The sequence below is a fragment of the Arctopsyche grandis genome, chromosome 4 (genome assembly GCF_051622035.1).
Source record: "Arctopsyche grandis isolate Sample6627 chromosome 4, ASM5162203v2, whole genome shotgun sequence".
Taxonomy (NCBI): Eukaryota; Metazoa; Arthropoda; class Insecta; order Trichoptera; family Hydropsychidae; genus Arctopsyche; species Arctopsyche grandis.
The window spans coordinates 30,191,418-30,207,510 of record NC_135358.1 but is presented as its reverse complement, the minus strand read 5'-3'; the positions used below and the strand labels follow the sequence as shown (position 1 = coordinate 30,207,510).

Below are 16,093 nucleotides of genomic sequence, written 5' to 3'. Positions count from 1 at the left end.
TTACCTATTAAAAGTAAACCTTTTTTTTAAAGACCGCGCGCTTTGTTTTTATATATATGTAGTGCATACAAAACTTTTCAATGCTGAAAGAGCGAGACATACATATGGAGAGTGGCCATAGGTGCGAAAGAGACGGCTATACATCGACACTGTATACACAAATTGAGCTAAGCCGAAAACAATCCCACGAAGGTGTTCCAAACATTGTTATCTGGTCAGTTGCTCGACGACCAGCGACCGGTTCGCACCAACACGCGATTTCAAACACTCGAAACATTCGATAAAACTTTTTTCCACCAAGAAAAAAACACGCTGACAAACCGAATCGTCAACGAAAAGTCAACACATCATCGGTGACATGACTTTTTATCGACGCAATACTGCTTGAAACGGTCGGGACTGCGCTAGATAAATAGGTAAGGGATCTTATCGATATGTGTATATTTATTTATACAACGGCAGATGTGCCGGGTGTAAATTGGACTGGGCGAAGCCGAGTATTTAAAAACCTTCCTAGGTTATGTAACAAGTTGGGCTTAAAATTAGGTGCATGTTGGGGATTTATTTTAGACTGAAAAGTATATCAAAAAAAATTGTATGGAAAAGTCGAAATTTTAATCACTGATGTTGGACTTTATATTTTTCGATTTTTAAATGCTTTTTATTATTACTAAATTATGTTCACAATACATCTTATATATATTTCAATAGCTACTGATCTACTGATCATTTTCTATTTTACAATTTTAATTTAATTTTGTTAGTAATCGTGGTATTATATTATTCTAATGTTAATGTACTGCATAATAGGAAAAAGAGAGCTCAAAAACCTATATTGGACTTAAATATGAAGTATTATAAATATTTGAATAATGAAAATATGTGTATATTTTTTAATATTTCGGTATAACAAAGTATGTGTATTGATTATTTAGAAATGTAATGATGTATTACAAAATAATCAACCGCTTTGGAAGCCTTGAAAGTGTAATTGTACCTAGTAGGTGTTGTTCGTTTTAAGCCATAGTTGTAAAAGCACTGGTTATTTTTAATTTGATTGTTAAAAATATAAAATTTATAACGTTTGTAAATAATGTTATTATTTGCTTAGAATTTTAATGCATTGTGTTGATGCTGAACGAATAATTGAAAGTCGTTTTAATATAATAAATAAAGTGCCTGATTATATTTATAACTACACTGAGCAACGAAAATAATTAGACTAATAAATCTTTACTAAGTTTGATCCACTGAATTCGAATATGACAACAATTTTTTTTTGTTGGCGTGCTCTCATTTGAGCGATTAAAAAAATGTGCAATTTTTACAGATTTTTCGTTGTTGCTGTCTTTAATTCAAAATCTAGTATTGCTGTGCCAAATGTGAGCGTCGGAATCAATAGTCATATGTTTTTTCTATTGGTTTTAATGCTGTATTGATTCAAAAGACGTGTAAATAATTATCTAGCGAATTTTTAATTTTTTTAATAAATCAAAAAAAAAATTCCATAATATTAATAGTTGGTTTTTAGCCTCAGTATTTTTTTATTTTATCTGAACGTACTAATTCTAGTGGTACAATATTTTAAATTACAATATGAAATGTGGAACGCTCGTCGCTTGAAAGCGAGTGAGATGGAGTGATGCGCTCTCCATTCTTCATTTCGCTTTTGCATCAATAACATTTTTTAACTCAATTTAAAATCATTTACCGCTCGAATTAGTACGTTTTGACAAAACAAAAAATATTAACATAAATAACCAATCCTTATAAAAATGTTAGAGTGAAAAATTAGAAAAACTACCTCATAATATTACGTGAAACAAAATTTTTAACCTTTAAATCTCGCTAGATAATTTACAATAAGTATTTCAAAGCAATAAAAAATCACAATCATTAGAAAATATATCTGACTATTGATTCCAATACTCACTTTTAACAAAGCAATACAATATTTTGAATTAAAGATTGCAAAAGCCAAAAATTGCCCATTATTTAAGCACTCACATCTCTTAACTGAGAGTTAGGCATCAAAAATCGTTGTCATATTCGAATTCAGTGAGTCAACATTAGAAAAGATTGATTCGTCTCCGCTCCTATATATTTTTTTGTTGCTCAATGTTATAAGATTTCTATATTTAATAAAACAATGCTAAAAAATGTTAAATTTTTACACATACCATGCTTGATTGCAATCAAAATATGCATGAATGTGCCGCTAGAGAGAAATTATGAAAATTGTTCAACCACTTTATAAGTGCAATTATTTCAAAGACAGCGAAAATGAACTTGTAGAAAATATTCTGATATAATTTAGAATTTTATACGTATAGTCTCTTATTATAATGCAAGGTCTAGAAAATCTCTGCGGTTTAGAACGTTTCAGTTTGGTTCTATTCACAAAAGAGTCATCATCAAACTCGTTTCCTACACAGCCCAAGTGATAAAGCATTCACCTCATATATACGTACATACGTACATATGTACATACTAACCTTGACCATTATTGTCTAAGAACACGAAGGCTTATTAAGTATATCTCGCGCCCAATTACATCATCGCATAATTGTATTCGAACTGCTTTAGTATTGAAAACAAAAAAAAATTGCATCTTTTATTTCAATGCAGCAGCAGCGCTGAGATTTATGCAATTCATCCCAATGACGATATGATGACTATTTCCTAAGATTTTCAATCATTGTATAGATATATTTGCCAAAATAAAATTGTTACACGCATTTATTTAGCTCGACACATGTTGGAATTAGAAAGTTCGCTTCATCATTTTTGCGTAACTAAGCAATGAAGTAATTGATTTAATAAATGCGCACATTACCTGTCTTAGTGTTCAATGATTTGTTTTAATGGCAGGTGTTTCAATATTAGTATGATGATATTAGACTACTGCCCGCGGGCTGTATGCGGTCACTGCAACTTATCAAACAATTAAACTAAGTATGAAAACAAATCTAATATTAACTATGCGTAACTTATTTATAATGATGTTTACTTAACCTTTAAAGGACGGGGCGTCGAGATCGAACGAGTGTCCCGAACCGGGGTCGAGTAAGACCCCAGTATTTTTTAATCGAAATACAGCTTTTTACAATACAGATGGGTTCAATATATATTTTATTAATCATTTTATACATCAACATAAAAAGTTTTAGTCCTATAGCATGTTTTTGACTATTTTTGTATTAAAAAATAACGACAAGCATCAACATGTAAACGCTCATAGGTAAGGCCAACAGGCGACTGCATGACTCAATAGCCACGCGCCAAAAGCAACGAAAACAATAGCTTACGAAAATATAACTGTCTCTTTCTCTCGCATTGATTCATCGATCAACAAGAATATGCAAGTGAACAGTCAAAAACATGACTTATCGCTACCGTCTTTAAATCATACTTTGGAACGTAGAAATGTATAAATATATTTTCTTACGATGTACCGCTTTTCTAAATCATAAAAAATCTATTAAAATAAACTTCTTGTAGTTCATTCTAGGAATACAAGAAATATAGGGTGTATAGCTTTGAAAACCACATAGTTATTACGAAAAACGTAAAAATTGGGGCAATTGCATACCCCACTTCGGTGAGGGAGGGTTAATGAAATAAAATAAAATGCAATTAAAGTTGAGAAAAAAATGATCTGAAGTGAATTTTTTTGTGTATAGAAAATTAATTAATGGTTTTTAAAAAGCCTCAAATTTCAATTTACTAAAAACAAAAGATTATACATATTCTTGCAATGTTTAAAAAAATATTTTAATTCAATTATTTCATTCAAAAATACCGACTGATTGACTGATGAAATATATAACACAATTTCAACGATTTACTTTTTTTCTCCAATTATTGTATAGTTTGAAAATCTTTGATTGATGCATACATATACATACATAAATATGTACGTAGTATACACAGGTACATATATAATATGTAGTATAACGAAAAAATAATACCTCCAGATGAGAGTCAATATAAAACGTGACTACATATAATATATCGTAGCATTTTTTATACGTGTCTAAATAAGATCTAAACTTAGAACATTTAGTCGCCACAACTTCCCCTTATTAATAACTCGTTTGAAACTTGAAAGGTTTCCATCTAGAATTCTAAACTTACACAATAATTTTCATATTTAAGTGATTTAAAAAGATTCACTTGTTACTATATATTAATTATGATGCTTAATTACCGACAAAGTTCACATACAGATGCTAAAAATCGCCATAGTATTGCGTTTAACGTTCTAATCGAACATTTAGCACTCGTATGGCCTCTTTGAATTTACAATGAGCAATAAATTAACCGTAAAACTGGTCGATTTGATTGCAGAACAATCGGCATGTTATCGCAATGTGCTTTCTAATTCAGAACTGTGAATGGTTTCGTACTTATTATGTACATACATAACTAGCACGTTCGCATACATCATTTTGATAATAGCGGAAGAGCATATTGAGATTAATCACGGTTCTGTTTTAAACGACAGGACATCCGTATCATCCAATAGTAACTATGTATATAGTGGGTAACCGAACTAATTCCAGTAGTTTTTTATCGTTTTTAAAATTGTGTGTTGAATAATGTCATTGCTTTATGAAATTCGGTTATTTATGTATCACATACATGGGTTATGTGAACATTAAACATACGACAATTACTCAATTATTTGTTTTGTTTTTGAAATTTGGTGGATTCTATTGACGGAAAAAACAAACAAAAAACAGAAAATGTCAGCAATATCAGCACGAGCTGTGCCAGTTAATTCGGAGAACTGGGTTAATTAATAGTTAACGTGCGACGAAACTAACACCAGATAATGAAATAAATGACAGATGTATTTATACTAAGTACTTTACTATCATAGTAGATATACTTGGGTATATAACAACTCAAGTCTGGTAGGACAAAATTGTCGAAAAATAATTTTATGTTTAACCTATGCAGTATACATATGTATATTATACTATAAATTTTGAATAAATTGGAATTTATTTATTTATTTAACAATTTTGTCATAATGACAAAAAATAAAAAAACAAAAAAAGACAAAAAGAAAATAAAAAAACAAATTTTATTTTATCTTATCTTAAATTCATACCAGGAAGGCCTAACGGGTAACCCCAATGCTCCTTCCTGGCCAAAAATATTGTACATTGGATACAAATATTATTAGTATTATACAAGGTATATAAATACGTATTAAGGTATATAAATACAATTCAGAGAAATTCAGTAAAATACACACATTTTATGGTCAATTTTTGTAAATTCAGCGAAATTCGAGATTGCTGAAAACTCGAGATTTTGCGAGAGAATGGGTAAGGTTGCCAATTTGTTGGAACCGTTTTAATGAAAATCAGATAAATTGGCAAACTCTGATATGAAACGATCGACCTGGAGTCACAAATCTAAGGTATGACCAGCAAAAATCAATGGGATTTGAACCCGTAACGACTCTGTTTAAAGCATTATATGATAACCACTAGTCTATTCTGATGGTTGAATACATTTTAATAGGAAATTATGGCAATTCGCTCATATAAGAGCACAAAGCAACTCAACTGGGTCACTGGAAGTACACCTGGAATATTTTGATCTTAATTATTGAAAAAAAAATTAATTAACTAAGCTAAAAAATATATGTATTTTTGTAATAACCCAAAAGATTCCGATAGAAAATTAATGAAATTAATTAAATAATACAATAATAGCACACATAACGATCTCAAATAAAATTGAAATTTAATTGAAAGGATTGAATAATAATAACACGTTGCCTTAAGCGCAGACACACTGAATCGTACGGCACGCCATGCTCAGGTAGACTCTAGGTCAAATGATTAACAGCCACATAGACATTTATGGACAAATTTTTGCAGCATTTTCTAATCAGCGATAATATAGATGCTGAATAACTCAAATTTTTGGAAAAGGGATGAGAGAGAAATGCCAATTTGTTGGAACCATTTCAATGAAATCAGATAATTTGGCAAACTGTGATAAGAAACGATCGACCTTGAACTCACTTATACAAGGTCTGGTCAGCAGCATACGGGATAGACTAACCCGTGACCACACAATTGAAAGCATTACATGCCAACCTTATCTATATTATCTATATTATCTATGCTGCTGTTTAGATAAATATAATATATCAAATTTAGTAAACTTTAATAATTTGTTTAATAAAATTTACGCTCTATGGAAGTCAAAATTTGATATCTAAAGAATTGAAAATTTTTTCGAATGTACGGATATTCATATGTACAAATATCTAGTGAGGATAAAAGAAACAATCGTGGATGGAAAAAGAGAAAGTGGTGGATCTTTGATAGGTTCATTCAATAGGTTGTACATATTTAAATTCAGAAAAGAATGAATCACAATTCGCATTTTACATGATTGAAGTACTCTAAGATTGATAACTTCTTAACATTTACATATATTTAACAATATTTCATTTCGATTTGATTTCTATACACAACCTGCTTTAGATCGTCGACTTTAGAGAGTCTTTAATTAATATTATGTATTAGATGTATTATGAGCATTTATAAGAATTGTAAATAGGTTTTTGAGCTCTTTTTCCTATTACGCCGTACATTAACATTAGAATAATATAATACTATGATTACTAACAAAATTAAATTAAAATTGTAAAATAGAAAATGATTAGTAGATCAGTTGCTATTACCATAGATATAAGATGTATTGTAATTTAGTAAGAATAAAAATCATTTAAAAATCTAAAAAAAATTCGATTTGTATGGTACGAAATATATAAATATTTTTTTGCCATTTCTGATATAATATATTTGTAATTTAATATATATTCACAAGGTTGAGTCAGTTTTTTTTATAAATTTAATGTATGTATTATAAATTCATAAAAAATGCCAATAACAAACATTTGACTGTTTCCCATTTATAGTACAAATAAATTTACAAAAAAAATCTTGTAAATATTATCTTATTTTGATGACACTTTTCTTCGACTGGTTCACACTTAATTGTACACAAAGAAAGATCAATATACTCGGTGAGATCAACGCATACGTGTGCTTATACACTTTTTTGCCGGAGCAAAAAATATATTAACAGTTTAACAACCCCAGTCGTCTATTTTTCCCGCGCTATTATTTAACGATCATAAATTGCGTATTATAAAAACGGGAAAAGCTATGTCGGTCGACGTGGATTTATCGAAGCCCAAAAATATAACGACTCTTTTCAAATGCCATTTTTTTTAATATTGTACATATTTGAATACATTGATTGAAACTTTTTTGAAAATACTATTACGAATCTTCAAATGAGGTACTCCAATGTGAGATAAAAACACTCGAAAGTACACTTAAAATATTTGTGCTTTATCTGGTCATTAGACATAATTGGCTCTTTTTCACAGCTCTTCGATAAAATTCGATCCTCCCTCTGGTGTTTTCGTGTTTTCGAAAGCGAGGGTGTCTTGTGACGTCAGCTTGTGTGTTTCAACGTCATCGTGTTAGCAAATTAACTACTAGTATTATACACCATTGGCTGTTCTCCAACGAACCCAAATAGCGATAACCCACGGACCAGGAAAAAACAAAAACATCGAACCGAAGATGTGTTGTTTCAGACCTTCAATGTTGTGCTGCAACATGGCTTTCGATAATATCCGTTATCTTTTTTTTTTAATTCAAATGAATGCATGTACATGTGTACGTATACTATTTGCGATAACCCAACCGGAAGTTGTCACTTTGTAAAAATTTCAGATACGTTTATTACTGTGCAAAAAGTACCCAGTAGCAGCATTAAGTGTGATTACATGTGTATTATATCATTTCCATATATTATGTGATTATTTCCTGACTGTATTATATGTACATACAATATATTTTAGTGTGTTATTATAATGGGACGAGTTTCAGGGTCCTAGTTCTAAATAAAAAATAGATATACCATACTTAACCCTCCTTGTATTCCTAGAATGAACTACAAGAAGTTTATTTTAATAGATTTTTTATGATTTAGAAAAGGGGTACATCGTAAAAAAATATATTTATACATTTCTACGTTCCAAAGTATGATTTAAAGGCGGTAGCGATAAGTCATGTTTTTGTCTGTTCGCTTGCATTTTCATTTTGATCGATGAATCAATCTGAGAGAAAGAGACAGCTATATTTTAGTAAGCTATTGTTTTCATCGCTTTTGGCGCATGGCTGGTTGAGTCACGCATTCGCCTGTTGGCCTTGCCTATGTGCGTTTGCGTTTTGAAACTTGTCGTTATTTTTTAATACAAAAGTTGTCAAAAACATGCTATAGGACTAAAACTTTTTTATGTTGATGTATAAAATGCTTAATAAGATATATATTGAACCCATCTGTATTGAGAAAAGCTGTATTTCGATTAAAAAATACTGGGGTCTTACTCGACCCCGGTTCGGGACATTCGTTCGATCTCAACGTTCCATCCTTCAAAGGTTAAATATGGTCTGAAAAGCCATCATGAAATCGTCTATGAATAATGAACATAACTTGACATGCACTTAAAATGAGCTTATTTTTCATGTCGCAAATGGTTAGGAATCATTTGTCTAAAGCTATAGGGTGTTTTTAGAGTTGTCTTGACTATTTTAATTCTTAAAATCTTGAAATTTGGCGTTGATTTCTATTTTGGTTGAAAGTTTTTCTCAAATATTGCTGCAAAATTTTTAAAAATCAAACATTACGTGTTAGTACATAGAATATCATATACTCAATTACTTGGTTAAATTAAAGTTACATATAAACAAAATTATAATTAAAGCTATAAACCATATAAATTCTTAAGCATACGTTCATATAGTCAAAATAAAATATTGTATTGTCTTAGGTAGATAATGCTAAGCTTAAAACAAAATTTTTACAGCAATATTATCTTTCATAGATAACTCAATCGATTAACATTTATGTTAAGATACTATTTTTTGCATATAACAAATATTTTTTTTATTCGATTTCAGAGATAAATGAACTAACATGGGTGATTCCCATAAACTTTTGCTCGTTTTGGGAATTTTATTCTTCATTATTGGTAACGGTTGTTCTCTCATATCAGAAAAGAACGGTGATGGGTGAGTACAATTATTATATTTTACACTGATTTTTTGATGACTTATGTAGGTTCTCTCCGGATAGAATTTCCAATCGGGTTATATCATAACTAGTTACATACATAACTAGTAACTAAGACCCAGTTAAATTTGATCTGAATGGTTAGCCTGGAGAGAACCGTTTAAATGCACTTTATATTTTTATTTTTGAACGTTTGTTAAATTTTCTCAGCAGACATTGGTTGTGGAAATGCATCGAAGGTCGTTGTATAAGAAAACTGGGTTCTGCTGGGGCAAGTGTGACCCAAAGTTCTCCAGAATCTTGCAGATTGGTTTGCGGCCGACATGGAGCACTTTGGCCAAGACCAACAGGTGCCACGACCCTAGCAGACAGGGTCCTCACCTTTCATCCCAGCTCTCTCAGGTATGATATTCTTATTGAGATCACAAACTAGATATAAAATATTCGTACCGAGGGTTCGTTCCATATGCTGTATATGGTGCATCGAATGCACTGCGACACAATTCAATATTCAAAAGGAATTCTTGCAATTTCAAGTCACGTAGACTGTGGAGGAAGTCTATGATAAATATTTATGTACACAAGGCGTTCGACTTCAGACGATAATAATAATGGATGCTGTTGATTTAAGTGTTGAACGAGTTGAGAATCATTGCTAATGTGCAGTTAGTGTATTTTAAAAGGGACACAGACAGATTGAGTAACAATTCAACTTGTGTATGTAGAAGGGTCATCCTGTCTGGCGTTATTTTGAGACATGTATATAAATATATCACCGTATGAGTGTAAACAACTTACAATATACATTGTTTGTATAGAAAGTCTATAAAATAATGATATACCTAAATGAAATTATTACATAGATAAATACTCAAAACACTGAAAATAGGTTTGAAGATTTTTTGTGCAAATACTTACGAAGCAAATTCAAATGGAGTCAAATGTGAACGCCTTTTTAAGTTCACATGCAAATATACTATGAATGTAATTGTAAATATTTAAAAAATAATGGTAATTACAATAACGGTATTTGCATATAGTATAATACTATAGTCAATACATATGTATACATACTTTAATGTTATAAATTATTTTGTTTCTGTAGTTTATTTGTTTAACCGCTACATCGCCGAGCGCCCACCGTTGGGTGCTTGAGCTAGGTTCAAAATCGCGACGCGCCCACCCACCTTAAATAATGTTAAATGACATCTATGAATAGTTTTTAAAACTAATAAAATTGAAAAGAATGAATATTTTTCGAATATTTCAACGATGAAGTGGCTTATTTGCTAATTAAATACTATCGTTTCAGATATGATTTGGAGTATGTTCCATCTGCATCAAGAGATTTTATGGAAGGCGCTATTGAGATCTTCAATAATAATTTAGTTAAAGAGTGTGAAGGCAATTGTACATTATTATCTGATACTATATTATCTATTCACATGACAGTGAATTCTGATGATCTTTCTCTGAATTGGTCTACTGACGAAAGTTACTCACTGGATCTTTCTACAAAAGGTAAATTTGTTTATGTATGTATGTGAAATTAATAGAATAAAAATAAAATATAATGTTACAAAAAATTGTTTGTCGATATGTCTGAGGTAATAATCATACCTAATTTTTTGCCCAACATATTATTGTCAAAATCTCTGAAAGTTATTAATCATTACATACATACAAATATGTTCAAGAGACTTTTAACTTTTTAATTAGAATTCTTGTGATAATGAGCTATCATATATAATAGCGCTATTCTGTGTGTCTGTGTAAGATAACGCTCGCCGTACTATAATAGTCGTTTCGATTCGACATATGTACGACACAGTTAAAACACTGCCAACAAAACGTACGAACATAATAACAGATCAACAATAAAATTCTATATATACTGTTTTCTACCAATGTTTCCTCTAAGGAAATAAGTCTCTGAGCATTTTTCTCAAATATTGCTGCAAAATTTTTAAAAATCAAACATTCCGTGTCCACTAGTTAGTACAAAGAATATCATCCACTCAATTACTTGGTTAAATTAGTTACATATAAACAGCGGCATCTATTGAAAATTTATTTAATTAATTAATTAAATAATTATTTTTTCTATTGGTGTTTTATATTGTTTGTAAGTAGGTAACAAACAATTAAGATAAATATAAATATTATATTAATGGTATTTGAAAAAAAATACGACCGCGTGCTGATCGAATACAGGACCGACACATTTTTTTGTAATTTTTATTTATTTAATAGCTTGATATGCCATAACCCATGCATTGATATTTCATCGGGCACAACACTAGTATATTATAATTAGCAACTATTTATTTTTTTACCCAGACAATATATGTATGTATGTATGTATCATTGACTCAGCATAGTCTCTTTACGTCTCCAAACACTTCTCATGCCTCTCTAAATACACATTGTTCAACGATTCCAGTTGGTTTAAGATGCTTTATTACTTTTGCTTTTTTGTTTGATGTAAAAACATTTCACCACATGATTTTGTTTACAAACATACACACATTTATATATATAATATGTATGTACATGTGTATATGAAATAGTTTGACCCCCCTCTGAGAAAAAATCAGATAACAGAACTTGAAAAACGGAGACAACATTTCAACTCCTTATCTTGACTTGTTTAGTACACATGTGTGGTGATCTTAAGGACTGATTCTAATTTGGAGTATTATTTTTATTTCTCAGGAAAGAATATAACGATACAAATCAATGCAGAAACAGTATTCGGTGCAAGGCATGGTCTCGAGACACTTTCACAATTAGTGACATCTTACAAAGCAACATCGAGTGTCTATTCCGTACCTAGAATCGGTTTGATCATCGTAAGTGGTGCCAAAATCCGTGATAAGCCTATTTATTCCCATCGAGGACTCATGCTGGATACAGCAAGAAACTTCATTCCACTTCCAGCAATATTGAGAACAATAGATGCCATGGCTTCTACAAAGTTAAACGTGTTCCACTGGCATATAACTGATACCCAAAGTTTTCCTCTGGAATCGCCCAGAGTTCCTCAATTAGTCAGGTATTTTTCAGACGTATTTGTTTTTATTTAAAAAATTTGTAAGATTTGATTCGATTTAAGAGATGTCGCTTTATAGATTTGGAGCGTATTCGCCCGAACAAATTTATCATGTCAAAGATGTACAACATGTGATACGCGAGGCTAAACAGAGAGGCATACGAGTGCTTCTGGAGCTCGATGCACCTGCACATGCTGGTGCTGGTTGGCAATGGGGTCCTGCTGCTGGTCTAGGAGACTTGGCTGTGTGTTGGCAACATCAACCATGGAGACAGAGATGCATACAGCCACCTTGTGGACAATTGAATCCTGCCAATCCTCAATTGTATCGCATACTTGCTGATTTGTATCGGGACATAGCAGAACTTTTTCCACCTGGAGAATTTTTCCACATGGGTGGAGATGAGGTATTTTTACGTTATTAAAATTGAATAAAGGGATACACTAACTAACTGTGTTGACCCAACAAAGTGTCACTGAACGCTCTCTAGCTATTTTTGCTTGGTATATGTATGTATTGTTTTTTTTATACATAAATGCTCATTTTTAGGTTTTCTTCCCCTGTTGGAATGCAACAAAACAAATAACAGATCTTTTGGAATCGAGAGGAATGGGTCGCGAGCAAGCAGATTTTATAAGATTGTGGGCTGAATATCAAGCTACTGCTTTGAGAATTTATGATGAGGCTGCTGGAAGTGTCAATTCTCCTCGAGCACCTCCAGGTTCGACGTTAGCTCCTCCACCTATAATATTATGGTCAAGTCACCTCACAAATCCTTCTATAATTGAAAATTATTTGCAAAAAGACAGGTATAAACATATCATAATTAATATTTGTATGATTAAAGACAAATTTTAATTGATTGCGATTAATTTAGGTATATTATTCAAACGTGGGTACCGAAGGATGATCCACTGCCAACACAACTTTTGGAGCGAGGATACAAAATAATATTTTCAACGAAAGATGCATGGTACTTGGATCACGGATTTTGGGGAAGCACTCAGTATCATTCGTGGAGGGTAGCTTACGATAATATATTACCTCGCTTCAAATCAGTACTGGGGGGAGAAGTCTGTATGTGGACTGAATATGTGGATGAAAACAATATGGGTAAACAAATATTATGATTTTAGATAACTTTTAAGTACTTTAATTAAATAAATAGCTAAAACATACGTAAATTTTAGATTCTAGAATTTGGCCTAGAGCGGCAGCAGTAGCTGAAAGGCTTTGGTCTGATCCTAGTAGTTCGTCTAAGTTTGCCCAAGCTCGATTAGCAAGACATCGCGAAAGACTGTTGAGAAGAGGAGTAAACCCAGAAGAGCTACAACCGTTTTGGTGCTATCAAAATGAAGGAGAGTGTGCTTAGTAATAATTGAGACTTTTTAAAAATAGTCATTAATAATACACAAATCTCAGAGATATATTTAAATTTAATAAAAAAAATTATAAAAGCTTTAATGATTTTTATAAGTTAAATCATACATACATGGCAAATGATCTCTTGTATGCTACATCAAATACATATCTAAGTCTATAAATATAATATATGTATAATATTGATTAAATACATGTGGGTATATTTAATACTCGTGAAAGACAAATTTAAATTAATTCAATTTAATTAATGGCCATAGTAGAAATTTTACTACTTAAGTTTTTTGACAGTATTATTTTAATGTATGTAATGAACGTATTACTAATATATAATATGAATAATTTATAAAATGTTTTTTTACTTATCGTCTGTCTTTTATTTCTTTTGAATGTTCAAGTGTTTCGGATAAAACAATTTTTTGTTTTCTTACACTTTCTTATAGTGTTTCTTTACTTGGTAGCTACTTGAGGTATGTTGAATGTGTTTATATCATTTTTATAAATGTAAGCACTTATATAGCGACTGTAGCGAAATACAGGAAGTTCATATTACGAAGTCATTATTACGAAACGCTCACCGATCAAAACGGCGTCAATTGGTTGCTTTAAAAAGCTCGGCAACTGTCATGGGAGAAGGGAGAAGTGTCACGGAGGAATCGGGGGATGATGGGGTTTCGTCTGGTGAGAATTTAATGATAATATTGGGCGTGCGCGTTGCACATCGTTATGTTGGGGCGAAATCACATAGGGAAGAACGGCACGTCGTGTGCTTGGCTCCCCGCTGTGGGGGTTCTCCTACATTTCTTCAAATATGAGATACACCGTTATCGGTCACTGTCAAGCAAGAATAAATACAAGTATAAAATTTTACCGAAAACACTGGGCGTGCCATTAATATTTGCAAGGCATACCACATTTTTTTCGCATGTTTAAAATTATCTAAAAAAAACCATGTGCCATGTTCATCGCTCTATGATTTCGCCCTTATCCTGCCGTCACCTTTTTCATCTCATCTCAAGCCTACACTTCCATCAAATGTAACTTACACTAAGTTACTTTTATTTAGAACTTGATATGCCATTTTTATTTAATAACTTAACATGGGGGTCAGTATTTCTGAACAATGAAAGGTCAATAAGAAGCTAAGCGGGGTCGAGTAAGACGCCAGTATTTTTTAATCAAAATACAGCTTTTCTCAATACAAATGGGTTCAATATATATCTTATTAATCATTTTATACATCAACATAAAAAAGTTTTAGTCCTATAGCATGTTTTTGACTATTTTTGTATTAAAAAATAACGATAAGCATCGACACGCAAACGCACATAGGTAAGGCCAATAGGCGACTGCATGACTCAATAGCCATGCGCCAAAAGCGACGAAAGCAATAGCTTACAAAAATATAGCTATCTCTTTCTCTCGCATTGAGTCATCGATCAACAAGAATATGCAAGCGAACAGTCAAAAACATGACTTATCGCTACCGTCTTTAAATCATACTTTGGAACGTATAAATGTAATTTTTAACGATGTGCCCCTTTTCTAAATCATAAAAAATCTATTAAAATAAATTTGTTGTAGTTCATTCTAGGAATACCAGAAATATAGGGTGTATAACTTTGAAAACCACATAGTTATTACGAAAAACGTTAAAATTGGGGCATTTGAATACCCCACTTCGGTGAGGGAGGGTTAAAACAGAAACAAACCCAAAATACCGGGACGCCTGGCAACTCTATTTGAGTGTCATTTAAAAATTGTGCAATCGAAATGAAATTTTCAAAATGAAAAGTTTGACTTATAGGACAGGAGGTTATGGTGTGACCGTAGCCCGGCCTATGGAAACTCGTTGTAGATAACAGAGGAAATTTATTTTCTTCAGTATACAAGTATATTGTCAGTACAGAAAATTCACGGAGAAGTGGGCTAGTTGCCTGCTTCAGGGGAAAGCCTGACTGGGCTGCTGTCTGTGGCTGCTGTACTGGTTTATATATGGGCACGGTGATGTCATCTTGTTCTCGGGGATTCCTCCGGGTTTAAGGGTTTCCTTTGTGTGGGTGTGCCACAAGGTTGCTTGATGGATATTCATCTGGAGCGAGTCGAATCGCCTTTATCGGTGGGATGCGATGCATCCGCTCTAAAATCGCCAGACCAATTGAACGACAGATTAACGGACGGCTGTTTTAAATGCAATTCTCGTCTTCTCGAATGATAGATTGCACATGAGATGACGGGTAACCTTTCGATGTGCACAGATGCAATTATTAAAATTGAGTTGGATCTTTCAGGCGAGTTTAATAAGGGAAGATTCGATAAGTTCCGAATCTTGCCTTATTAAACTCGCCTGAAAGCTCCAACTCAATTTTAATAATTGCATCTGTGCACATCGAAAGGTTACTCGTCATCTGATGTGCAATCTATCATTCGAGATGTAGAGATATAGCACGACTTGTGATATCACCTATTTCCCTCATCGAACTTAATCTCTACAAATGACATCATCGTGTCCTCTTCTCGTACACGAAAGTTAGCCG

General features: G+C 32.2%; 1 protein-coding gene across 2 annotated transcripts; it reads left to right on the top strand.

Moving 5' to 3' along the window:
* Positions 1–217: 217 nt before the first annotated feature.
* On the top strand, positions 218–13,921 carry Hexo2 (beta-hexosaminidase 2). 2 transcript variants are annotated; one of them, XM_077429002.1, is made up of 10 exons: positions 218–416; positions 9,012–9,122; positions 9,334–9,525; positions 10,436–10,644; positions 11,839–12,178; positions 12,255–12,582; positions 12,726–12,870; positions 12,910–12,985; positions 13,054–13,289; positions 13,367–13,649. In XM_077429002.1, exons 2-10 carry the CDS (start codon positions 9,028–9,030, stop codon positions 13,546–13,548), a joined length of 1,803 nt encoding a protein of 600 aa, XP_077285128.1. In that variant the 5' UTR covers positions 218–416; positions 9,012–9,027; the 3' UTR covers positions 13,549–13,649. The 2 variants fall into 2 exon arrangements, with proteins under 2 accessions (XP_077285128.1, XP_077285127.1); XM_077429001.1 differs by having other exon boundaries at positions 12,726–12,985; positions 13,367–13,921.
* The last annotated feature ends 2,172 nt before the right edge of the window (positions 13,922–16,093 follow it).

Coding starts and splice junctions, on each gene's coding strand:
- Hexo2 (XM_077429001.1), top strand. CDS start 9,028: ATGGGTGATTCCCATAAACTTTTGCTCGTTTTGGGAATTTTATTCTTC. Junction 12,583..12,725: donor TCCACATGGGTGGAGATGAG/GTATTTTTACGT, acceptor GCTCATTTTTAG/GTTTTCTTCCCCTGTTGGAA. Junction 12,986..13,053: donor AATTATTTGCAAAAAGACAG/GTATAAACATAT, acceptor CGATTAATTTAG/GTATATTATTCAAACGTGGG.